The sequence below is a fragment of the Numida meleagris genome, chromosome 14, assembly GCF_002078875.1.
Source record: "Numida meleagris isolate 19003 breed g44 Domestic line chromosome 14, NumMel1.0, whole genome shotgun sequence".
NCBI lineage: Eukaryota > Metazoa > Chordata > Aves > Galliformes > Numididae > Numida > Numida meleagris.
Genome location: NC_034422.1, coordinates 11,713,005 through 11,738,980, shown reverse-complemented (window position 1 = coordinate 11,738,980; position 25,976 = coordinate 11,713,005). Strand labels below are relative to the sequence as shown.

The following is a 25,976-nucleotide window of genomic DNA, read 5'->3' as shown; positions in this document are numbered from 1 at the left end:
ATTTGGAGGGGAGACAGGCACAGCACTGCTATTGCTCAGCACCCAGAGCTGTTCAGTGCCATCTGAGGTCAGGATGAGCTCAGAAGATGTGACCCTGTCCATGTCCTCCTGCATTTCCAGACCTGCACTGTCCTACCTCTCCATTTTCAGGTGGGTCTCCATTGCCAAAGGTACTTGTGACCACCAGGACCATGGTTTCATGCTCTAGGTGCACGATGTCATACTCGTCCATGGACATCACCTGGGAGCAACAGAGCCATTAGCAGGAGCTCTGCAGCCACCAACCCGCCGAGCCAGGGGCTGGCACCCACCTTGGCATCTGGCACCCACCTTGGCATCGAATGCGTGCTTGAAGATTTCACACAGGGTTTTTGCGTAGACCTGTGACTTCCCTGTCTCCGTGGCATACAGGATGGTTGCTTTGACCCTCTTGGCCATGGCCTGTCCCATCAGCTTGGCTGAGAACTTCACAGCCCTGAGAAGCAAGAGCAAATCCTGGTGAAGGAGCATGCTGCCTTGTCGGCACCTCCAGCCCAGGCTGTTCACACCATGGTATTTCTAATTAACGAGCAGCCTGCCTTAAGAACTGCAGAAACACTTTGTTGTTTTTCTGTGCCAAGTGGGAGCTATGGAAGAGCCTTCATCTTGAGTGGCTTTGAGCACTGAGCTGGAACATTGGGATGGGCAATGCTAGCTGAAGGATGGAAGAGATTTTTCTGATGGATGGAGAAGCAGAAGAATCAGGGGCAGCAGTGAGCAGATAATCTCAAAGCCAGAGAGCAAGCAGTGCCCAAGCTATGGAGGAGCATCTCCCTGTGTCTCTAAATACTGCCTGTCTGTGGGATGTGCCCTCACCCAGCAGAAGCACCCGAGCTCCACACAGCCCCGAGCCATGGAGAAGGTCAGGGGCTGTCTGCAGTCCCTTTGCTTTGTGTTCCAGCAATGTCATGACCTCAGTGGAGCAGCCCTCTGAGGCTGCACATTTGTCCCTGCGCTGGCAGGGCTGTGTCTCGCTGGCCGCCTCCTGTGGCTGCAGTCATGACCGGGTACATTTGCTCTGGTTTTCCCCATGGGCTCAGCTCTGACAGCAGGGCAGAGGGGCCAGAGGGATCATGGCACTGCCAGTCCTGGTGGAGTGATGCAGCACTAGGAACACTGGCTCCGTGCTTCTGCATTACAGGGACAGGAGAGGATGCCGTGGGAAAGTGTGGGGCTGTAGAGCAGGGCACTGAGCTCAGTGTGTTATTGTAAGGCCCCTCGTAATCACTGAGTTCGGGTGGCAGGGCTGGGGCTGCTGTTTGTTCAGCTGTTTAACTCCGATTCAGGCAGTATTAATGGTGAACTGCTAAGATAATTCTTCCTCCCCCCCCACATCGGGAACAATGGAGAAGATTTTTTTTAAATTACCTGCCACGCTCACATTTTTATAAAATCATTTATCAGCGGTACACACACAAATAAAAGCATTGCTCCTCCTGATTCAGTGGCTCAATTAATCTCCTGCTCTCCCAGCAGCCCCAGGCTGCAGCCCAGGCCCAGGCACCAGTGTCAGCCTCAGGAGTGCATTCATCAGCCACTGATCATGGTTATGGATGCGCCATGGAGAACAGCTCCTGGGAGGCGACAGCTGAAGAGTGGGAACAAACCGACAGCGGAGGCACGGCAAAGTGAGGCGTGGGGAGAACAAGATGAGGCCACCTGGCAGCCTGGCCACAGGCACCGGGGCAGCCCCAGCTTTGCTGGCCCTCTGGGAAGTATTTGGACCAGGATCAGCCAAGGCGTCCAAATGATGCTTCATCGTGACACCCCTGCTGTGAACCTTGGCAGGGGATGGGGACTTGTGTGACCCATTGCTGGGGGTCAGCCAGCCATGGAGAGCAAATCTCAGCTTGGCCCTGAGCCACTGCTGCCTGCAGGAAGGTTCCTCAGCAATAGGAAGTACTATTGCGGTGCTCCTTCCAATGAGTACATTCAGAGTTTTGGACACGTGCTGGAGGCAAGTGCTCCTTGAGTAGCTAAGGAGTTAGTGGGAGAAATATGGACATGAATGGCATCTCACTTGTGTCTGCATGGCCCAAAGAGGCTGAGGAAGGAGGAATAGGTAATAAACCCCCACGATGTGCTAAAGCCATTCCTGAGCACTGGAGAACAGTTACCAGAGGGCAAGCTATCTTGTGAGGAGGTTGCATGGAACACCCAGTATTCCCCTGTCCACACCTCCTAAAGGTCTATAGGGATTCTCAAAGGGATCCTGCTTCTCCAAACATCCCCTGTTAGCAGCCTGGACCTGAATTGACAGCCCCTCACCTTGCACACACCCATGGGGCAGCTGCCCCAAAGCAGAACCAGCCCCAGGCACTCACTGCCCGCTGTACTTACTTTGCCAGCTTCTTAAAGCCAATGGCTCTCTTCTTGGTGGGCGTCCCGTTGACTCCCTTCCAGATGTGGGTGTTCCAGGGGTCGGGCTAGGAGGGAGAAGAGCAGCAGCTGATGGGCAGTGCTCAGAGCTTGAAGAGGGGCTGTATCCACTGCATTGAGCACTGAGTTCCTCCGACTGGGAACGGGAGGACCAGCTGGCCTCTTCACCAGCTTGTACAGCTTCACTTGTACAGCTCCCCAGAGACCCCAGGGCACAGAAAATTACAGTTTAATAGAACCTTGGTGCCTCCTGACAGTATCTGGCCAAGTGCCCTCCCACCTCTGGGATGAGCAGTAACAAGACACAAGGACAGAGCAGGAAGGGCCAGGAGGGGAGAGGCAATGTGAACACGTCCTTCCCCTTCCCAGCCCACAGGTTTCTTTTTCTAAGAGGCCCTCTGGGAAGGGGAGGCAGCTGAAGCAAGGAACAAGAGCACAGAAGCTAATTCAGTGCCCTCGCAGGCGGCTGTCTGTAATCAGGGCCAGGAATCATTGGAGTTCCTGGTGGATTGCTTACAGAAATGAACAGCCTGCTCCTGTTTTCTGATTGTTCCTTGAGGGCTCTTGACTAAAGGTCACATTGTGTGAAAGCCAGCAAAGCAGAGATGGTTGGCTAATGAGGGAGCATTTGCTTAGGGCCCTTTTTTCCCATGGTCTGAAGTGTTAAATACTCCAGCAGCAGCACTGCAACCTACTGCTCAGCCTGTTGAGACCCCAAGCAAACGGGAGGTCATGATTTCAACTCATTCATGGGCTTTGCTGCCTGCATGGGCAACTTGGTGAGGGGACTGGGTGGGATCCCTCTCCTTCCTGAATCCCCCAGTTTCCATGCCCCAGCTCCCACCCTGCTCCTGGTTATTCCTTTGGGCATGCAGAAGGTACCTGGTACTCAAAGGAGGGTGTGAGGCGGTAGTTGAGCATCTCCTGGTGGAAAACTGGGGTGATGCTGCCAGACATGGGTGGCACGATCCACACCCAGTCGGCAGGACAGCCCCCGCGGCAGCGGTACTCGTTCTCCATGTGCTTGATGAAGGACTCAGTGGCCGAGTGGTGGTCCACAATGGTCACTTTGTCACTCTGGTGGGGGAAAAGAAAGCAGAGCTGACAACCACAGGTTAATGCTACCCAAAGGGTGAGAGCCGAATGGAGCCATTCTCAGCAAAAGGCCGGGGAGCAGAGCTTGGGATGTGCATCAGGTGTTTGATGCAATGGACAGAAATGCCACCAATGACAACTGAGCAGCAGTTCAAAGCTGAAGAATGCTCAGTTTGGGTTCCAAAGTGAACACTTCCTTCTAAGGTGGATCCAGGAGCCATCCAGAAGGGCTCACTGCCATGGTCCTGCATGACAGTGCCTTTGGGGGTGACAAAGGGGACTGCTAACCCTGCTCTTCCCAAGGAGCACAGGCACCAGGCGATGCAGCCCTCATCCCTTATGAGCAGCCATGCTAAGGAATGGGCCCTCCTCCTCTTATTTGACATAGACTGAGCAAGAACCTACATGGGAAAAATAGGCTGGAACATCACCTGATGTACAGCTCTGATCCAGCTCCAGGAAGGGCTCCCACCCTCTGCAGCTGAATGGCCAAGGACCAGTTTTGCTACTCAACCTTTAAGTGCAAGTTTTGGGGAATGTGGGCCTAATTTTGCCTCACCAGCAGGACAGAAGGGCTGAATCCTGCCCCTCGGGGCCCTCCCTCTGCATCAGCAGTGCTCAGGTGCTGGTAGTGCTCTTTCCAACATCCAGGGCAGAAAGATTATTAAATTTCACTGCAGGCTCCTGGAACGGCTCAAAATGAGGAAGGCACAGCATAGTTTCAGCCGAGTTTCAGCAGCTGCTGCTGTCCTTGTGCAGGATTCTCCACACATGTCCTACCTCACCCCTGCGTCCCTGCAGGCCAACCCAAGCCTATCAAACACTGCTGTGTAAGCACCTGGAAGCTGTACAGCACAGCGATGTTGATCTCCACCAGGGCTTGATCCTTCCACAGGGAGGAGGTTTTCCTCATGTCCAGGTTCATTTTCTTGGCCACTTGCTGCAACAAAGCATGGTAGGAGGTAAGTGCATTGACTGGCCAAGAGCCGAGGAGTGAGGATCTCTGCTTGGGGACAAGGACCCAGAGAGGGAGAACCGAACTGCTCTCTACAAGGGATGCTCAGGTGTCCTGCAGTCCCTCACCCAAAGCACCACTGTCCCCAAATTCCAGTGAGCTCACACCCAGGTCTGTTTGAAGAGGGGATTACCTCCAGGATGTTGTAGCGGGAGTTGTCACAGTAATCCCGGACCCCAATCTCCGTACCCATGTACCAGCCACTGAAGGGGCAGGCGGAGAACTCCAAGCCGCCAATCTCAAGGAGCATGTTGGACACTGCAGGCAGACCGTACCACTTCAGGCCCAGGTCCTTAAACCACTCAAACCTGCCAGGATGCAACAGGGTCAGGCAATCATCAGCATTTGGCAGGGGAATTGAGGAGGTAGTTTTGGTAGCAACCGCCAGGCTGAAATAGCATTTTCTTGAGAAGGTGTCTCCCTTATGGGAGACATTAGGACTGTTACAGGGTGAAGTAAGTCCTGGGAGACTTCAAGCAAAGAGAAAACAGCCCTGAGGCAAGAACACAAGTTACTTTCCACCTCCAGGTCACCTCCATCTGAGGAGAAGGAAGATCTGGAAGTGGGAGTAGTCAAGCACCCAAGCCATGGCAAGGAGATGCAAGGATGCAAGCCAAGCACAGGAGATAGTTTGTGGTGAAACCAGAGAAGCTGAGACCTTCTGACTTACTTGGGGTGCCGGATGGGCACTTCCAGCACGAGCTCTGGGGGGATTTCAAAGAGCTCTGGGTCGTTGCCGTTGGCTTGGAGGAGCAGAGGCAGAATATCGAAACGGCCATACGGTGCCTTCCACCCTTGCTGGATGCAGATCTACAGCCAAAACAAAGAGGGTCAGAAGTCCCTGCAGGTCATCTGCCTTTTGGGTGCTGTGAGCAGGGACTCAAACCTTAGGGTTAGAGCACCAATCTCCGTCCAAGCGAGCTATGCCATGGGCTTGCCTATGACCACAACCAACCCATGCATGGAAACATTTTTATTCCTGGGAAAATACCTAGAGGTGGACAAACCCAGCACTGCAGGAGCTTCAATGCACACTGCAGACCCTGCACCTTCCTGGGATGGCCAGAGCCACTGCATGTCCCCAGCAGCCCCATGGTGCTCCGTGGCGAGGATCCTGGCACTGGTACCTCGGTCAGCTCCACGTTGGCGGGGTCCCCCAGGATGGTGCCATCGGGCTGCTTGTAGCCGGCGTAACGGATGAGCTGTGCGTTCCAGATGCGGAAGTCGTGCTTGCTGTCCGTCCGCTGTGGGAAGATGGTGATGGCAGATCTGCAAAGAAGAGGCAGCACTCATGAGCACCAAGGAATTAGCGTGGCACAGCATGGGGAGCATCGTCAGTTCCCCAACACCAGGTCCCACTTGTGCTCCCCTGAACAGGTGCTGGCTGCAGCCGCCCAGCTGTGCAGCAGCTGGCACACATCCAGACACAGAAACCCTGGTGACCCCGTGGTGGCTCACCTGAGGTTCCCTTTGTTGGTGGCATATTTGATGTGGTTGCAGATGTAATTGAACATCCCGTGGGCTGTGGTGCAGTCTCGAGCATCAAACACCTGAAAGAGTGGAAGCAATAGTGGTGGTGCTACAGGATGCATGCTGAGCTCCTAGGGCAGAAACAGGCAGAAGAAACACAGCACAGGGAAGACCCTGGAGGCCACTTTGATCATTTAGGTATCTAGAGCTCCATAATTATGTATTCCCTGCCTTTGTGACAGGCGGACATCTGATCCAAATGCGCCTGCTTTGGAGAGGAGATTCATCTCCTGCTCGGACAAAAGCTTCCTCAGTGCAGTGCTCATCCCCTTGCAGCTTTGGTTTCTATTCTTTCTTTTAGATCATGACTCAAGGCTGAAATGGAGAGGTCTGAGGGACGCTGAGAGGGTGAGGAAAACAACAGAGGCTCAGAAGTAGGCTTGAAGCCAGCACCTTTACAGAAATGGCTCCCCAAGGTTCAGAAACGCAAAAAGAACCGACTGAAGGCTGAGCTGTTGCTGAGAATTGCTCAGCAACGTCTGAGCTGTACTCTGGGTTTCAAAGGGGCCCATCAGCTCCCTGCCACCAGATTCCACTGGAGATCACTAATTCAGATCCTACTCTAGCTTCCAGCTAGTCTAACTGTCATGGAGCCAAATATCTCCTGCCATAGCATCTCTGCACCACAGGTGCACTTCTCTGGAGTGCCAGCTCCCAGTTGCCTCTCCAAAACCCCAGTATATCCTTTTCAGGCTGTGCTGCCATGGTGCTCACCTGCAGCTTGGACCACTGAATCCTGCCCACGCAGCGGGCTGCGTTCCTCCAGGCATGCTTAGCGCCATAGATCAGCTCTGTGTCCCGCAGCTGGTAGGTGTCAGTGGCTTCAATCTCCTTGGTCACCTCCTCCAGTCTCTCCATGTGGGCCTTGGAGCCAGATCTGTGTGGGTGGGGAGTGGAGGAAATGGCATTCACCAGTCTGGTTGGAGGGCAGGGAGTCCTGCTGCTCACCTCTTGGGAGCATGTACATGCACACATGTGTGCCTTCAGATAACAGGTGGCCAAATGTAAATGGAAGAGGTCAGTCCTTTGCATGGAAGCATACAGCAAGTGCTATGAATGCAACTCCATGAAGCAGCAGCTGTGTCACAGTCTTTGCATTGACTTGCCCTCTGGCCAGCACTTACCTCTTAATGGAGGAGTAGTACTGGTCAATGAAGTCCTTAGCCAGGAGGAGCACCTCCTCTTTTGTCCTGGTGTCTTCTGACTTGCGGACGTGCTGGCTGGGAGTCATCACGGAGCCCATGCAGATCTGCTCAGTGCATGCAGTGGTCTGGTGGGACAAAAGGAGACAAGCATGGCTTGGGTTGATGCAGCACTTTTGGTTACATGGGCAATGATCAGCTGACAAACAGGGATATTGTCAGCTCCATCAGTAACACAATTCACACACCACAAGAGAGAAGATTGGCCTAACTTCATCCAGCTCTGTATTTCCAAGTAAAACCATCTTAGAAGAGCTGTGATCCAGTCAGTCATGCTCAGACAACTTTTGGGCAGTCCCATCAACCCTACTCACCATCGCCGTCTTGAGATGCAGAGTGTCGTGGAGCACGGAGCCCGTCTCCCAGTTCTTGATTTTGACGAACCGTGGGCATTTGGAGGGACTGCCATTCACCACGCTCTTCGTCGGGGACTGCCGCCCCGATGGTGCCGGCTGGGCAATGAAGAAGACCAAGCACAAGGTTAATGTTCATCAGTGGGATAGAGGAAAAAGGCACAACAAGAAGCAGCATCTCTTGTTAGTGGATGCCTGTGCTAAAATCTTGGTGATAGTACAGTGAGAAAAGGTTCATGATCCAAATACTTGGCAGCATTTGAGAATCTGCAGTGGAGCTACCAACTCTCAGTGCAACTGAGAATTCATCTCTGCTCACCAGACAGCCAGACCTGTAGGAGGAGAGTTAAAAAACAGAAGTGACTGAGATGAACACTGTGTTCAAGTTTCCCCGTGGAGGACGTACCTCTCTGAAGTGTATGAGATGTATCTTTTTAAGGAGCATCACCTGCTCAGGTTCTGCACGTGCCAAGCTCAGCCTCACTGATATGCACCCTCTGAGACAGAGCTAACAGCCTCTGAGCAAGCCAGAGATGTATCTGCTTTGATATCAACGCGGGAAGAACACAGGAATAAGGACGGATACATTATGCAAGTGGGAGGGCTGCTGAATTATGCATGGTCGGATTACTTCAGTGTCAGCTCTCGATCTCCAGCCCACCTCAGTGCTCTGCGTCAGGGCGTACTCACATAGCACGTCCTGAATTACATGCCAGCGTAAGGAAGAGGCTTGGCCAGCAGTAGGATCTGGCTGCACCTTCTGCTTGCAAGCACTTGAGTTTGTGCATGCTCTCAGATCTCACGTGCAGTACTTGTGATGTGACCCTTGCTCCCCCAGGCACTTGAAAACTTGAAGACCAGTCCATGTCTGCTGGGCTACCATGGCAGGGAGATCCACAGTGATCCTGGGAAACAGAGACACCTCTTTTGGGAATCACGTCTCCAATTCAAGTGTGCTTCAATGGCTGCTGCTGGAGGTTTCAAGGGGAAACCTGAGCTCACAGTAGGGCCAAAACTGCTTAGGTTTGGTGTCACTTGAAGGCTTGCATCCCCACAGAACAGGTCTGTGTGCTGGGTTTTGATGTAGCCTTCTTCTGTGAACCCTGTAGCTTGCGTCTCTTTCTAATCCATCTGCACAGTTTTGCATGTTTTAAATGTAGAGATGGCACTGCCTTCAGATTTTCACTCCTTGTTGGTGGTTCTGTTGCGAGACATAGCTCTGAGCTCTTGCCACGATCATGGCTCATGGAGCAGCAGCAGTAAATCCAGTGTTACAGCCCTGGTCCCCAAAGGACCAGGATAAGAACAGCCAGCACACGGTGCAGGAATCTCTTATTTCAGAACAAGCTGCTCTGCTGATGAGCAGACCCGGGGGAAAGCAGTGGGGGCCGGAAGGATGAGAACAGTGCTGTAGGACCCAAGAGCATGAGCCCAGGTGTAGGACTGAGCCCATCCTCAGAGCAAGCACGCATACGCTCCAAGCTGGTGGATACTGGATGCCAAACAGATATTCTATTCTATTCTATTCTATTCTATTCTATTCTATTCTATTCTATTCTATTCTATTCTATTCTATTCTATTCTATTCTATTCTATTCTATTNTATTCTATTCTATTCTATTCTATTCTATTCTATTCTATTCTATTCTATTCTATTCTATTCTATTCTATTCTATTCTGTTCTGTTCTGTTCTATCCTGTTCTATTCTATCCTGTTCTATTCTATCCTGTTCTATTCTATCCTGTTCTATTCTATCCTGTTCTGTTCTACTCCACTCTACTCCACTCTACTCCACAGTTCCCTACTCTACTCTAATTTATTCTGTTCTGCCTTGAATCTCTCTCAAAACTGCTCCTTTTTGTTGTTGTCTTTTCCCTGCAGACACCTGCAAGGTTTGCATCCTTGCTGAAAGTGGGCCACAGTCCCAGGGCATGGTGAAGCACCAAGTGGGGGCACCGCACGTCCAGCCACAGCACAGAGCAGTGAAGAACGAGCAGCACCCAGAAGGACTGAGGAAGGACTCCGTGTGTGTATGCCTTCCCTGCATGGCATTGCTAGAGCCAAATATTACCCCAGCTTCTGCCAGGGAGGCTGTGCATGATGCTGTCATGTTTTAATTAGGCAGCTGTGATATCAGTGACTCAGGACGGGCGGCGAGGCGCACGTTGCAGCATGCATTATGCAGCACCTTCCACGGGCAGCATGGGAACTGACTGGGAAGCGCAGCTCCTGGGCTGTCTGCAGCTCTTATGGACTGGACAAACACACTGGGTGCTGCCTGAGGGCAGGGGGGCTGGGGCATTTCCTCCTAGCCTGCATCAGCTCTGCTGGCTGAAAATGTAGTTTTTGTTGTTACAGAGCCGTAAATCATCCTTGCAGGCACAGAGCTGATGCAGGCCCCTTCCTTTGCAGCATCCCCTGTGCCACCTTGGGGCTCCAACAAATTGATCTGCACGGCTGCAGCACAGCGCGCCTGGTGGAGCCAGTGCATCTCCCTAGGGCTTAGGGCTCCTGGGAAACAAGCTCAGCACACGCCGTGGTTTTGCAAGAAAACCCAAAGTCCAGACCTGGAGAAGGGATGGATGCCCAGCTGCCTTTCAGCACCTTATTACGAGCATCAGTGAGCACTGCCCACCTGGCCAAGCAGCTCCACCAAATCCTGCCTTAAAGCTTTTAGAAGTAGCTGGGGTTTGGCTCGACATGAAAAGTTCATCAACATTCCCACCACCCCTTCTCCTGGCAGCGAGAAGCAGCCCTGCCTCCAGGACGGCGCCAGGATGAGAGGGATCAAAAGAGAGCACTGCACGTTGAGCGGGAAGGAAAATAAAGAGTTTAACAGCAGCTTAAGTCTGGGGATTTTGGCAGCCTGAACATGGAGAGGAATTAAGCTCTGAACACAGAAGGTTATAAAGTGCTTATAGTAACAGACACATCCACGCACGGAGCTTAGCGAAGGAGGCAGGGTGGTGGTGGATTCCAGAAAGGGAGCACAGCGGTGACCTGTCCCTGGGAGCTGGCATTGAGACCTGCACCCTGAGCGTGGGGGACGATGGGGCTCCAGGGGTCGTCCGTCCGTCCGTCCATCCGTGGGACAGCAGGGCAGCACTTGGAGCTGCAGTGGGGAGTGGGTTGGGTGTTAGGGAGAGGTTCTGCACCAGGGGGCGGTGGGCATAGCACAGCTCCCCAGGGCAGTGGGAATGGCCCTGATCTGTCAGAGCTCAGGGAGTGTTGGGGCATCGCTCTCAGACATAGGGTTGGGTTTGAATTGTTGTGCATGGGGCCAGGAGCTGAATTCAGTAATCCTTGTGGGTCCCTTCCAGCTCAGGATGTTCTCTGGTTCTATGGTATAATCCCATGAGTGCTGCATGACAGCTCGTTGGAGCTGGGAAGAGGCAGCAACCAGAGGAATCTGCTGAGGGCGTTCCTGAGCTGAGGGAACGCTGATTTTCTCAGAAGTCTTCATGTGACCATGAAATCACTTTTTTCCCCTCCCTTGGAGAACACAATGTCATCCTGACAGGGAGAGGGCAGGCAAGAACATATGATCCCTGGATCGGTCCCCATGTCTTGACCCACGGCTGGTTAATCCCAGCGGGACACGCACTTCACCACGCAGGCTGTGCCATGCTCACGCACATCGCATTGCCCCTGGGGTAATTCTGCCTCTCTCTGGCTTTGCTACAAGTGGGAGTTAATCCATTTCTGGCAAGGGAGCCTGAGAATTTATGTCCGTGCAGCGTCAGGAGATGAAAAGGTGCGGTACAACATGTTATCTGAAGTGCTGTGTTGAATTGCTGTCATATAAATCAGAATGACCTTAACACCGGGCCTTGGATTTTTGCCACATAAAGGGACAACGGTCTCAAAGGAGGTTTGGGAGACATGGTCCCGGCCATGCTCCCATCACATCTTGGCTCCGTGGATGAGGGGCATCCTTCCCTTGCCCAAGCTATGGGGAAATCAGCTGCTGGACCACATGGGCTCTGTGCACCGTCAGCTCTCAGGACCAAGGGTCCTCAGGACAACCCAAACCGTCCCTGAAGGCCATCCATGGGGTGGGAGCCCACCAAAAGGGTCCCTGCTCCACCACCCATCCCCACCCAAAGCAGCACAAGAGGTGGGCGCTTACCTGCTCTGCTTCGGAGTAGGGGTTGTTGAGGACTACGGGTGCGTTGCTCTTCCCCCACAGGTCACCAAAGACACGGTCGTTCTCCATCTGAGCTGGGAGGGCTTTCTGCAGCTTGTTGTCCCCTTCCCTGAAACTGGAGGGTTAAAACCAGTGGGGTGAGCAGGCTAGGGATGGGAGCAGTGTTGGGGCTGCGATCGCTCCAGGTTCTGATGGAGCAACTTCACACAGGAGCAAAAACTCACCAGTTGTGCTGAGGGAGGGGAAGGAACGCTCTGCCTTGGCCAAGAGAATGAATCACCACTGCGAGGCAACCAAAGCACAACCACAGAGACCCGCACCCTGCCTGGTGCCCTGCAGCATGCCCACACCAGCCCCGATGGGGTTATGTGAGAGACTCCCCGAAAGAAAGCAAGAGAGCAAGCAGAGAGTTGGGGGAAGGAGAGTCATGCACATTTCTAGCTGCAAAGCCTTGCAGCAAAATCAGATGTGTTTGCAGACAGGGGTTGGTGTTGATGAGTGGAGGAAAGGGAAAAATCCAAGGAAAAGTCGGTGCTCCCAGGAGGGAGAGGCAGCGCTCTCTCCTCTTCCTGACCTTTACGGATGCTGCAAATGCTGGCGGGTGTGAGCGGCTGTACCTGGGTGGATCTGTGCAAGCAAACAGGCAGCTCGCCTACACGGCGTACATCTGTACGTCTGGGGACAGGGACGTCCCCGGTGCTGCTGCCCCTGTCTGCACAAGGCATCTGATGGAGCGCTCGCTGCACCACGTCTGCGTGCCTGTTTGGTCTGGGGAGCATCTGTGGGGTGTTCGTGAGGCTGCTAAATGCCATCCAACCAGCGGATGGAAAACCACCACCACACGAACCCGCACAAAGGAGAAAGGCAAACAGTTTGGGAGATGCGAGACCCAGAGCACGTGGGCTACAGCATCCATGAAGGCACCAGCAGCCCCAGTGATGCCTCGCTTGGGCAGGATCTTCTCAGCCCATAGGCTGTGCTGCATGGGGCCACAGACGGGTCCGGCTTGCTGTGGTGCTGCTTTGCCCTTCCTCAACAACCCAGCTTGCTGCGAGCGCTGGCAATTGTGCCGCTCCCACTGTCAGTCCTTAAAAAGCTTCCAGATGTCTCTAAAGTCAATAACGAGCCTTCTCATTAACGACAGCGGGCTCTGGCACCGACCAAAGCAGGACGTGGTGCTCAGGACATGATTCACACCAGCACGGTGCTCTTGACACTGTCTCGAGGGGACACCTATGCACAAACAAATCCAGTCTCATGAGCTCCCTCACCCTCAGCTTGGGTGAAGCTTAAGCGAAACTCTTCACTTAAAGGCTATCTCCCTGCGCTCTTTTCAGCAGTTTTTCTGCATTTACAGTGTAACATTCAGCTGCCAAGATATCACACTAGGCTCCTGGACATCTTCCAGACGTTGGCCGCCTTAGGGTGAGCGTGGCCAATACTGTGCATGAGAAGGGTACAAGTGTCACAGAGGCAGTTTGTACCCAAATTTGTGCCCCCCACCACCAAAAAAAGTGACGGGAAGGGAAGAAAGTAGCTGTAGGCTTTGTAGGACCAATGTCATTGCTTTCCCTGACTGGGTGCCAACCTAGAGCAGGTCAATGGCCATTCCTGATGCTGCTTGGGACCGCCACAAACCGCACACCCTGCACTCTACCAGCCCGCCAGGGTCACTGGATGCATCCCTTCTATCTAGAGGATTCCCAGCAGCAGAACATCATGAAATCTCACCAAACTGGCTCTTCCCCACGAGATAAGCCCAGATGTTAAAGCTCCTGGAGAGTACAGGGAGGTGGTGGATGCCTCATCCCTGCAGATACCCGAGGTAAGGGTGGACGGGCTCTGAGCACCTGGTAGAGCTGTGGGTGTCCCTGTTCTTTGCAAGAGGGTTGGACTAGATGGCATATAAAGCTCCCTTCCAGCTCAAACAATTCTATGATCATGTGATTCCATGAATACCCATTTCCACAATTGCACATTTCTGCCCTGTTGCCCTGAGCCCTGTGACACCAGAGAGCACAGAGGCTGGTGGACACAGAGCCTGCGAGCATAACAAATGGTGGGCACACACAGACTGCCCTTTGTAGCTGATGAGCCTCCTCATCCTCCTCCAGGCACAGGCCAGTACCTGTGCCAATGGCACGGAGAAAGGCCGGATGCTCGAATTAAGTCATCGTCATAGTTGGCTACTTTGTGCATTACAATCATTGAATCATTAAGGTTGGAAAAGATGTCTAAGATCCCCAGGCCCAATCCCATCCCACCCACACCATGCCCACTGACCACATCCCTCAGTTCCGCATCTCCACATTGAACACCTCCCTTGGCAGCCTGTGCCAGTGCACTATTGCTCCCTGGAAGGGGGAGTAGACAGAAGCAGGATGGATTTGATGGAAAAAAAATATGAGAAGCACCATCCTGAGGAACAGAGAGAGCCATGCAGGCATTGGTGTTGGACGCTCAGAGCTCCGTGCCCTGTTGCACGTTTGCACCTGGGACAGCACCGGGTTGCACACAGCTGTTTCTGCTTGCACATGCAGCAAGGTGGGCCCTACTGCAGAAGCTGCAGCGAAACCATCATCTGAAGCTGGTGCTGGCTCAAGGAGGGGGCTGCCCCTGCAGTGCAGCAGCTGTGCCCCGGCTGAGCAAGAGCAGACCTCGTTGGTTTGCCCACAAGTATCCGGCTCTTTCAGAGAGAGAGGCGAGGAGAGAAAAGCCCATTCAGAGCCTTGCTCCAGTCCTAACCCAGATGGGGGGAAAAGAATAAAACAAAAATCAATAGCTTCATTTTACAAATATTTCCTGCCCATTTCTTGAAGCTGCCCTGTGTGCAGGGAGCAGCGGGGTCTCTCAGACCCGCTGTTTTCCTCCCTTGGCCCCGTCCCCGGGGTGAGCTGCCCACGCAGGATGCTCCCGGTCGGGAGACCCGTGCCAGCCTCCGGGCAGCACTTCCAATGCGCTCAGCACCTGCACGCTTGGATCGGAGCGGGATTTTGGGAAGGGACCTCGGGTTTTTCTGTGGTTCTGAAAGTAAAATGACTGCTTAAAAAAAGGCAGAGGAATCCTGTCCTCCCCCAGCCGTGCAGATTGCTGTCTCACCTCGGAAAGAGCATCTGGCTGTTTGGGAAAATGAGAGGCACCACTGTTTTCTTTTGACTAATTTGATGATGTTGCAGTGCTCGGAGTGATGAAGCAGAAAGGAAGTTGCTGAGAACAGCCCTTTGAGAAACATCTCCAAAGCTTTTCCGAAAAGGAAGGAAAAAATATAAATATATGAGCAAAAAAAAAAAAAAAGAAAGAAAGAAAAAAAAGAAGTTTGTCACTCGGCTCCTTTGAATTTGCTTGGCAGCAAGCTCTCTGATTTTCCAGGCAGAGATGAGAGGCACAACCGGCTGCTGCCATCCCCAGGGGCCAATTTGGGTGAGGCGATGGGGACGGGGATGGCCGTGCACTGGGGGTTGGGATGCTGCTGGGACATGGCTCCGTCCAAGCCAAGGTGCCAAGAGTTTGGGACCCACGTGTGATGGTCACCCACACACAAGGGAAAGGACCACAGCCCCACACATTACAAGAGGGTCAAGGCATGGCTGGACTGTGCCCAGTGCAGGAATTGGGATGAATGGGGCAGAGCTTCAGAGAGGCCGTGCTACGCCACAGGAGGATGCTAAATGTTGTTGAATGGGAGCTGGCAGATAAAGACCTGGGAAGAGGTCGTGATGGCCTGGTTGATCCCAGCATCATTCAAGCCAATTTCAGGCATGACCCACAGCTGTCCTTGTCCCCTCCCCTCCAAAGGGCACCCATAGGAGCACAGCCCCAGTGTCATGTCTGCAGCCACATGCAAGGTACCAAGAACCCATCTGGGTGAGCCCAGTGCAGTCGGCATGGTGAGGAGGAAGGGTTTGCACGGGGGCAAGGGGAGGAAGGGGAGGGCTGCTCACAGCCAAGGCTTTGAGCTTCACCATATCACAGAATGCAATCACATGATAGTCCCAGGGAACCTTTCAGTTCAGAGGTTTGAAAGTTTTGTGTCCAAGTGCAGAATAATGAAGAGATCAGAAATGCAAATGAAATGTTTTGAGCAACACAAAGAGATTTTGGCGGCGGCGAGGGAGGTGGGAGGAAGAGAATTTTCTCTTAGAGAACTGCAAAATTACAGGGTTTATTCCAATGCAGGATGGAGCCTGAAACCCTGAAACCCTTCGTAAACAGAATCCCTGCTCCCAGCACACCGCTCCCTCCGCAGCCCCTCGTACTGCCATTTCCATCCTGCCACTTGTGTTAGGGAGCTGACCTGAGCAGAAAAATAAATCATGGCAACTCGGCGGGGTGGAGAGGGAGGAAAGATGGGACATGACAATCTCCCCAGAGCTCAGAGGGAAAACAGACCTAGGTTCACTGGCAGGGAGTGAATCAAACTCTATTTTTATTTTCTAGCCCACGGTGAGCCTCGTGGCAGAAATGCCAGCTCTCATCATACCTTGCTCCCCACTTCCATTCTGATTTATGACCAACCTCATGGCAGACAGATCCAGCCACAGCGCGGATGTCCAGCCTTGGCCGCAGCTCATCCCACGGGCACGCACCACATCTGTGGGGCACCTCGAAATCAGCAAGGAGCTAGAGACACGGCACTGCGACCCTGCCTGCAGGGGATGGGGAGGAAATGATTTTTTTTTTGCTATGCAAACTTCCCATCTTTCTTGCGAGAAGCAATGCGGGCTGAGATCCCGCAGCATCAGATGCAATCCGCATCGCTTTCAGCAGAGCCCACCTTGAGCAGGAAACGTTCTGCTGCTCGCGGATAACCTCAGCCCCGTGCCGCCCCTCCGTGCCCTGGGAAAGCTGTCAGAGCTCTGCAGCCCGAGCAGCTCTGACAAACGCTGTGGGCAGTGAAGGTCAGCACCAGGCGAAGATGGAGATGGAGCGGAGTGGGGCCCGAGACCTGGACTGATAGCCAAGGGGCCCAGGCTGTGTGTCTGGAGCTCAACCTTGGGCAAGGGTTTGCACCCTCCTGATAATTAGTTAGAGCCCTGTTGCTGTTTTGATTAATGTCAGCTTTGCTCAATCCCCCCAGCCTGGAGAAGCCCCAGCCTATAGTACGACCAATCCATCAAGGCTCGCTTAGTTTTGGGCATTTCTTTGGCATCGACCAACACATCTTTCCACTCCCCATCACTCCCTGACCATTCTGCACATCTCCTCCAGACCGAGAAAACTCTCCCTGCAGAAGCCCTTCCCGATGACCAGCTCCGACACTGAGCAGAGGAGGGGACCCCTCTGCAGCAGTGGGTGCAAAGTGCCCTTTCCCTGCAGCACAGCTCCCAACAAATCTCCCACAGCACATCCTTCCCACCCGGCTTCTCCCATCCTGCCACAGGAGCAGGGCTGCAACTCCTCATCAGGCGGAAGACTGAAGGCTAATTTCTATTGAAAAGTCGATTTTCAACTCCGAGCCACTTATATAGATTTTTAAAGGGTATTGGAAAGTGAAGGAATTGAGCTTTGGTGAAGTACACGCTTTGTTAATATTTTTGTTGGTTTTAGGTCCTTCAATTTCAGCGAATTTAGAGTGCTCCAGTTTAATCTCTTCAAGAGTAGAAGAGATTCCAAAAAGAAAAAAAACAACACATTTTTCATTCCCCTCAACCAGAGCAGAATTTCCATGGTGGAGCTGGGGCTGCTGGGCTGGGGACGTGGGCACATGGGGATGGGGCTGGGAGCTGGGGCTGCTTCATGCCCCCAGGGCTTTGCTGCTGTGCCGCAGCCATCCCAGTGAATAAATGCTCTCGGACCACTCTGAGGTGCCCAGGGACTTGGGTCTTTACATCACCCATCAAATCAGCACGACGCGCTATTTATTTCCTAAGCCTCCCCGGCTCCTGCATCTCCCTTTCTTCTGCCACCTGCTCCAAATTTTCCATCCTTTTCATCTTCCCCTCACAACAGCTTCCCCTTTTCCTGCATCCCATCCCCATCCCACTGCGTTGTACAACAATTTTGGGAGAGCCATCCAGCGGCACCTCCACCACCAAAAACCAGCGCGCCGCACCCAAGGTAAGAAATGTATGCGGGGACCTACCAGTCCACCTGGACTTCTATATCTCTTGTCTCTACCTTGCAGGGCACATCCCCACCGCCGTCCTTACTGCTGCTCTTCAGGAGGTCCAGGACAGGCTCGATCTCCTTGAGAAGCTCGTTGTCTTCCACTCTGCCGTTCAGGCAGAGGTGGCTGCAGGCGCTGTCCTTCCCCTTGCCACCATTCTGCCCTTTGGGGCCAGTGACCAACCCGTTGACATGGACCACGGGCTCCACGTCCCGCCCCGTCTCCCTGGTCCAGAGAGAACCCATGGCCGCAGGCAGCTCCTGGCCGTGGAGGCTGGGATTGGACAACTCAACAGCTCTGGGCGCGGGGCAGAGGGGCCGGGTGACGCGGATGGTTTTCGGTGTCCCGTCACCTGCAAAGGTGGTCTCCAGGTGTGTGGTGAAGCCCTCGGGGCCGCGCAGGATGAGCACCACGTAGGTCTCAGAGGCGATGCTCCTCAGGATCTCCAGCGCGCTCTCGTAGCTGGTGTCCACCAAGGGCCGCCCATTGACAGCTAAAATGATGTCCCCAGCCTGCACGAGGCCGCTCTGCTCGGCAGCCCCTCCCCGGATCAGGTCGGAGACGATGACGGGCGGCTTGCTGACGCGCTCCTTCACCAGGAAGCCCAGGCCCCCCACCTTGCGCTTGAACAGCCTCACTGAGATGACGTTGGGCTGCAGCTGCTGCACGCTGAAGGCATTCTCCTCCATGGCAGCCACCTGCAGGCTGGGAGTTGGATGCTGAGAACCGGGGCGCGATGGGGCTGTGATCACCTTGTCTCACTGCAGCACACCTCGGGTCTCTGTCTGCAGCATCCTTACAGCAGGTGTCAGCGGGGCGAGGGGCAGCAGGGGCATCGCTCAGCGAGCATCAGGCAGCGGTTCAGCGCCGGGTCCCGCAGAGCATCCTGCGAGCTACTCAGGCTGCGAGCGGGCCAACAGCTGCTTTATCTATGGGAGGAGAAGAAAACACAGAGAGAGGAAGAAGTGACATGGGGTGGGTAGAAAGTGCTGCACATACCCACATGGAGCAGCCCGGCCCTGCAGATGTCAGCCTCCAGGCTGCAGCCTCGCGTGGCCCCACGTTCACTTTCCTTCACTCCTCTGCAGGTCGATCCTCACCATCTGCTCAGCAGGGGATGGAAAGGTGGAGCGGGGAGGTGGAAGGGGCCGCAGGACAGCCCTGCTCACACTCTGCCCTCCCTTCTCCAGGAGCAGAAATGCCTGAACATGCTGTGCAAAGCAGAGCAGCGTGGGGCTCTGCAGGGTTCTGCTAGAGATCCGCCTGCGTTTTGCCATGTGTCTCCAACCCAATGCATGAGATGGACTGGGGGCAGTGGGATCCACACCCCTGCCCAGGGCACAGCCTGAGCCATATGCACCGTCCCACCGAGCCCGTTTCAGTGCATCAGGAAGGAGAGCAGCAGCCAGTAGCAGAACGAGGTGGTAGGAAAGACAGTCAGCTCCTCTTACCCAGGCTCTCACTGAGCTATTCGCACTGACAGGCGCTTTTAAGCCTGCCTGATGGGATCGCAGCTCAGCTCCTCCTCTCTTTGTACTCTATAGCACTGGGGTACAGCAGCAAAGCGGGGCTCCCCTGAGCACAACAGCTCCCCACAAGCTGCCTGCGCTGGTGACAGTCCACCCCCCAGCTCCCAGGGGCCTCGTGCATCTGGGCACGACTGCGCAGTGCCCACAAGTCATTGGCTGCCAATGGGGCTATGTGCTTGTGCTGCTGACGGCAGCTCCCAAACCCGCTCTGCGTTCCTCTGTCATTTCCGAGCTGCCCTGGAGATGTTTCTCTCCGGAGCTGTGCTGTGGCATTTAGCAGCCAGCTGAGATGCAAATGGTGTTTCTTGTGAAACCTGAATTTTGGGGAGGAAATGGAGGGCACTAGGTCTGCAAACTGAGTGCACTGACTTGGCAAAATCCTCCTGACCCCCAGAGGCACCGCAATGGGCATGTTTGCACCTTCAGCATCACCAGCTGTGCCCAAAGGACCAGCTCCTTCCCTCTCCATCACGTCTCCACGTCCCCAGCCCCATCTCTGACACTGAGGAGGTCATCACGACCCCAACTCCCGGGCAAGCCTGAGTCATGGAGGACTGATTTCCAACACGATGCAGGAATAAATGGCTCTGAGAGCTGTGTGAGCAGTGCTCAGTGCAGTGCTGCCAGCCTCCCTGCCACGGGGTCAGCCCCAGCATTTGCTCTGCATTAGACACTGCTGCAGCAGTGCACACAGACCCCATGCAATGTGGTCACAACAAGCCCAGCACAGCATTCACTGCCCCTTCTGCAAGGAGAAAACCCCACAGCCCCAGCACACGCTGCCCACAGTGCCCACCGCCACGTTCCCACCATGGGGCACAATTGGATGAGCCCTAGAGCACCGACTCCATGCAAAGTCTCAGGGAGATGCTGTGCCAGTGGTGTGGGTTGCTGGGCTCGGCGCTGCCTCCAAGCTCCATTAGCAGCCTGATTTATGCAGCTGGCAGCAGCAGCAGGTGTGTCAGGCTGGGCGTTCAGAGCTGCCGGCGGCGGCACATCTCAGTCCTTCAAGTCAGCGCAGTGAGCAGTGTCACTGAGCTCTACTTGCATGGAAATGTATTTCAGCATGGAGGGGGGGCTGGTGCTGTGTGCCCCCTGTGCATTACACATCCCCAGGTGGACAGTGTGACTCTGCCTCAGTTTCCCTCCCCTCCTGAAGCATAAACCAGAGGAAGGCAACTCAAATTCCCAAAAAGCAGCCAGCCCTGCAGAGCCGCAAGCTTTCAGCATCTCATCACAGTGTTAGCAAAGCATTAACTCCCTCCAGCCTCGACACCCATCCATGTGGCTGTGCCTCATTTCGTGGGCATTAACCAGCACAAGAATGGGCGCAGCACACGTATGCCTACAGCAGGTGTAGGGGAATGCTGTATCTTCAAGGGCACTCACATAAGGAACAAATCATGGAATCATGGGATCATTAAGTTTGGAAAAGACCTCTCAGACCCCCAAGTCCAACTCTACCACGCCCACTGACCGTGTCTCTCAGTGCCACATCTCCATGCTCCTTAAACACCTCCAGGGACGGTGACCCCACCACCCCCTGGGCAGCCTGTGCCAGTGCATCACCGCTCTTTCAGAGAATAAATTGTTCCTCATACACTCCCTGAACCTCCTCTGGCACAGCTTAAGGCCATTCCCTCTCATTCTATCGCTGTTACCTGGGAGCAGACTGACTCCACCTCACCACAATCTCCTTTCAGGAGCTGTAGGGAGCAATAAGCTCTCCCCTGAGCCTCATCTTCTCCAGACTGAACAATTCCAGCTCCCTCAGCCGCTCCCCATAAGACGTATGCTCCAGACCCTGCACAGCTCCGCTGCCCTTCTCTGGACACGCTCCAGGGCCTCAAAAGTCTCATGCAAGCCAACAGAGAAAAGCGTTCCGAACCATCAGATAACATTCCAAGCAACAAACTCCAGCACATGCCTTAATTGGTGATTTGATTTAAAAAGCGAAGCGGAGTGGAAATAAATCTCCTGCCCTTAGCACAATCCATTGCCCATTACAGCCACAGCCTGCAGGCTGGGCAGAGCCGGCGTGGACACAGACCCTCTGGCGTGGGCACCCCGCGTGCCCCTGCCCTCGCAATGCGATTTCAAGCCTTGTCTCTCATAAATCATCACTGCGGTAATGGCTCACATTTCTACGTGCCAGCTTTAAATGGACACCATTGTCTTATTTAATTAGTTTTCGTGGGATTTATGCCGCTCAACGCAGAACCCCAGGGCTGATGGATTTATGCCCGTTTAATTTTTACAACCCATGGAGCATCAGTGACTCTGATGAGGAGCAATGGGATGCAACATATGCACAGTTACTGTAAACCGGCGTGTTTGTGCATCTGAAAATGGAGCATTAAAGTGATTCACTGGCAGGCAGCTCACTCATGCCAGCCCTTCTGCGCGCTCAGACCACGTCGTACCTCTGTGCACGGCCCTTCCGTGCTGGGACACCTCCATCCATCCCCCTCCCTCCAGCCCTGCTGATGTCCACACGCAGCCGCTGCCACGCTCCGCAGCCCTGCCCTCCATCCCATCCCTACTGCTGGGACATGGGACACCCCATTTGCTGCACCTCTCTGACAAACCCAATTTACACCAGGTGTGAACTGAATCACAGAATTGTTTTGCCACTAGTACGACAACCCTGAGGCAGTGCCCAGCTGCAGGGAGTTTTAGGGAAGGCAAATTTTTATGCACTTGCTTGTCACCGTATATCTGAGCTAAAGTCCCCAGCCTTTGGGCAGCCCCTAAGCCCTTTGACCTGCATATTTACACAGCCACTGCCTTTGGTGCCCACCCAAACCATCCCTCTATAAGAAATTAGACACCCAAGGGAAGCCTGGTCTGGTCAGCACATCCCATGTGCTCCATGTCACCTCGGTGCCACCAAAACATCACCATGACTTAGCAAAGCCCTCACTGTGATTTACCCACGCCCTGCCCCACCTGGTGCCCCTGCACCGGGCAGGCAGCGAGGTGATCGCTTCCAATGTTACCAAGACAACTGTGTTGACAAAATTCCTTTTTTTTCTTTTTTTTTGGATGACAGAATCCCGGTTTTGTTTTAATTTGGAGTTCAAGGCTGAACATATTTCCGTAGCACGGCTGCCGTTTCTATTTTACTGTTTCGTACAATATTTTCTTGGCGCCTGCGGCGCACGCTGAAACGGAGTTCAGATAAAACCGTCAGCTCCGCCACTAACCCCGTCGCAAACTGATGTTCCTATTAGGGCTTGGCCCATCTGCAGAGCATAAATTTCACCGCGATCAATTTGCCGAGAGAACTGGAGTTACACCAGCAACTCCAATGTGACAAATGAGAGCCGTGTTAACACAACAACGCTTTGTCCTAGATGACAAAATAGGTAGATGGGAAATAAATGAGAAAATGCCGCGTGATGGATGGCCCTGAAACCCAATCCCAGCACGAGAGAGGAGTCGTGGCTCCATTTGGAATAAAAGGAAAAGAGAATCTGAAATCGCAGCAGGTTGGCTCAGGCTGCAACAGCTCCTGAACCTCAGCAGCATCAATGGGGCCAGTGCTGGGAGTGAAGCTCCCAGCTCAGTGTGCTCCAATGGGGACGGTCACCCACCCAGGACACTGAGTGGGAACACACCTCGTTGTCAGCACCTTGCACCAAGACTGCTTTGTGCCACTACTTACAAACCTGTGGAAAATATCGGGCTCTGAGCTCCTGGGTGCGCCGTCCCTTGGGTTTTCCATCAGCACGTGTTGCCATAGCACCAACAGCGGCAGCAGTGCTCTCCAGGGACCCATCCCTTGTCCTGCGGAGGGCTCTGGCTCTGATTTGGGCAGGATTGGGATGGGGGGATGTAGACTTTTCAGCTTCCAGCTTTGTGCTGTGGGTGCTGCCCCGATGCTCATCTCCCCTACCTTGTGGGACACCCCTGTGCCGGCAATGCCGCTTTTGGCTGAAGAAGCCCACTGGGACCAGAGCCCTTGGCTGAGCCACAGCTTGGTGGACTGGGGCATGAAGGGTGAGTTCTGCTCAGAAAACAGCGAGATTTTATGACTCTAACAGCAAGGACGGGCTGTGTGCTTTCAGCATGTCTGAAAGCATAAGCCCAAAAGTCTGCAAAATGGGATTAAGACAAGCCTGCCCTAGAAGGGTACTGTGGGATCTCATAAAGCATTTTGGAATTGTCATGTAAAAGAGGGGCTATAGAGAGAGTTGTATTAGCATAAATACCTCCAGTTTTATCTACACACACGCAGCACTTGCAGGCTTCCACGCTCTGCATATGGATGAACATACCGATAGCATATGGGCTTTGCAACCCTACATCTATACAGCATGTTGCTGGCTCCCATGGCCATACCCGGAGCTCTGGGTGCTGCAGGGTGGGTGCCGGTGTACCTCACATTGCAGCTGCCACGCAAGGCTTGGGCTCTGGCATCACACAGCCCAGCGGGGCCCCTGTGGGAGAAGCAGATGGAAGCAAACGTGCTTTCATCCAGCTCCAGCCACAGACAGTGGCTTACAGCTCCTTCTCTCCTCGGGACACAATGTGTTTATTTTTGGATACGTACAAGAGATCGGATCACGTCTATAGATTTCACTTAATACACAGATACAATCAGAGCAGCGGGAGCAGAGCAAGGGCTTTTCACTCTCATTTGTTCTCTGTCAGAACTGGTCCTTTTCTATCGGGGTTGTCTTTCTTTAGTCAAAACTGATGGTATCAACAAGTATCAGACAATACCCTCGTTACTCTGGAAAGGTAAATGCTAATCTATGCGCGCTGAGCTCATGTGACTTATCAGTTACTATATATAGTTGTTTTCAGGCGCTGATTTGGGCAATCTGGCAGATTTCCTGAGCCTTTTGTACAGACTCACTACGGAAACACAAAACACAAAATACACGAGGCAAGCGGCTGGGGGGGTGGGGAATAAAACCAATAGGGCCACAACACCCCCAAGGGCCCCCGCCAGAAGGCTCGGCCCCAGGCACAAGGCAGTGATCCCCCTGCCTAAGATGGCCTCTCTGGTGCAGAGGGAATGGGTGGAATGCAAAGGGCGTGAGGGCTGAGCGCTGCTCACAGGGGAGCGTAGCGCTGCTCCCGGCGCAGATGTCTCATTAGTGCAATATTGCCCCAAACCACGGCTGCGCCAGGAGAGGCTCTGCGCCAGGCATTTGTTTGCAAACACGGGCACGTTCTAAAGCTGGAGAGTGGGGGGCTGCTTGTGGCATTGGTAAGAAAATTGTCTGGGTGACACAAGCTGGAAGGAAACAGAGGAAGAAATTGCTGACGCAAAACCAAACTCTTCAAAATAAGACTTCCCTACCAGAGATCTTTAGCTGGAAAGGAATACTGAAGGTGTGCAGGTGTACATCTACAGCAGAGTGCTATTTTGTATGCCCCCATCCCAAAACCTCTCCACAGCTCTCCATCCATGCCCTGTTCTGCATCCCGAGCCACAGCAGTGGGGAATGCAGAGCAAGGGGAGGCAGGGAAGCAGCCAGCATGCACAGCAGCGTGCCCCCAGCCCTGCAATCCCACACGCCTCCCACCAGAAGGAAGGAGACACTTCCCCTCTATCTCAGTGAGAGGCGGATCGGCTCCTCGGGGACTCGGCAGATAATTGTCAAGTTGCCTGCCAGAATTTCCTCATGACAGTCGTAACTTGAAAGCGTTGGAAGAAAATGTCTGCACCTGGGCTGTGGAGCCGAGCGGGGAAATGCCCTGCAGGGCTGGCGCTGGGGAGCGATACCCACCAACACCCACTCCAGCACCAGGGGCTCCAGATGTGTGGGCACAGAGGTTCTTTTCTGCTTTGCCAGAGAAAACCCAAAGCTTTCCACCAGCCCAGCGGCTGAGTGCAAAGCAAGACAAGAGCAGGAGTGCAGTCAGGGCCAGCTGGGTCCGGCTGCACAACAGCTCCTGGCTGCGCTGCAGAGGGGACTGTCGAGGTCTGCTGTGCGCAGGTGGGGACAAACAAGGGACCAGGTTCAGGCTGTGCCTATGAGGGGCAGGAGCCAGCCTTGAGTCCCAGGGCTTCGCTGTGGGGCGGCACTGGTGTGTCCCTTCCCCAGCCGGGGCTGCTCGTGATGCCGCTCCCTCCCCCCCCACTGCCCTGGAGACGGAGGGAACACGCTTGGAGCAGGAGGAGCAGCACGGCTTGGGCGGGTGGAAGGGCATCTCCCGCAGCCTCGAGCCCCGCGCAGTGCCGGGGTGGGGGCAGAGGGTGCGGTCGGGGCGCGCGTTCAGCACCCGGGACAGCTCCGGCATTGCCCGCGGCCATCGGGGAACTGCTCCGGGTCCACATGGGACCCTACTTCCCCCCCCGGGGACCTGCATATCCGCCCTTGGACCCTGCGTATCTTCACCACCCCCCTCCCCTCCCCGCCCCCCGGAACCTGCAGCGTGCCGCCCAGGAACCTACATCCTACCCCGGGACCCCGCGCATCCCATATGCCATCCCACGGGATTCAACCCCCCCGCCCCGTCCCAGACCTGCTGCTTCCCTATCCCAGCGGCTGCCGGACTAATTGCATCCGCCCCCCCCGCCCCCTCCTCGGGCAAATTGCCACCCGTCCCGGGCACGGTGCCC

General features: G+C 54.3%; 1 protein-coding gene across 5 annotated transcripts in view; it reads right to left on the bottom strand.

Annotated features, from left to right (window-relative positions):
* The window catches only part of NOS1 (nitric oxide synthase 1), a 58,423-nt gene that overhangs the window by 17,272 nt on the left and 15,175 nt on the right, over positions 1–25,976 (bottom strand). For 3 of the 5 annotated variants that reach the window (XM_021412295.1, XM_021412296.1, XM_021412298.1), the window contains exons 2-15: positions 17,844–18,796; positions 11,744–11,876; positions 7,575–7,712; positions 7,183–7,328; positions 6,773–6,935; positions 5,987–6,078; positions 5,656–5,797; positions 5,199–5,338; positions 4,662–4,836; positions 4,352–4,453; positions 3,301–3,495; positions 2,380–2,465; positions 331–475; positions 137–241 (exon numbers count right to left, since the gene is read on the bottom strand). In XM_021412295.1, coding sequence (XP_021267970.1) covers positions 137–241; positions 331–475; positions 2,380–2,465; positions 3,301–3,495; positions 4,352–4,453; positions 4,662–4,836; positions 5,199–5,338; positions 5,656–5,797; positions 5,987–6,078; positions 6,773–6,935; positions 7,183–7,328; positions 7,575–7,712; positions 11,744–11,876; positions 17,844–18,556 — 2,475 coding nt within the window. In that variant the 5' untranslated portion in view covers positions 18,557–18,796. Of the gene's footprint in view, positions 1–136; positions 242–330; positions 476–2,379; positions 2,466–3,300; positions 3,496–4,351; positions 4,454–4,661; positions 4,837–5,198; positions 5,339–5,655; positions 5,798–5,986; positions 6,079–6,772; positions 6,936–7,182; positions 7,329–7,574; positions 7,713–11,743; positions 11,877–16,276; positions 16,408–17,843; positions 18,797–25,976 lie in introns of those variants that run through there. The other 2 variants (XM_021412299.1, XM_021412297.1) reach the window with 2 other exon arrangements.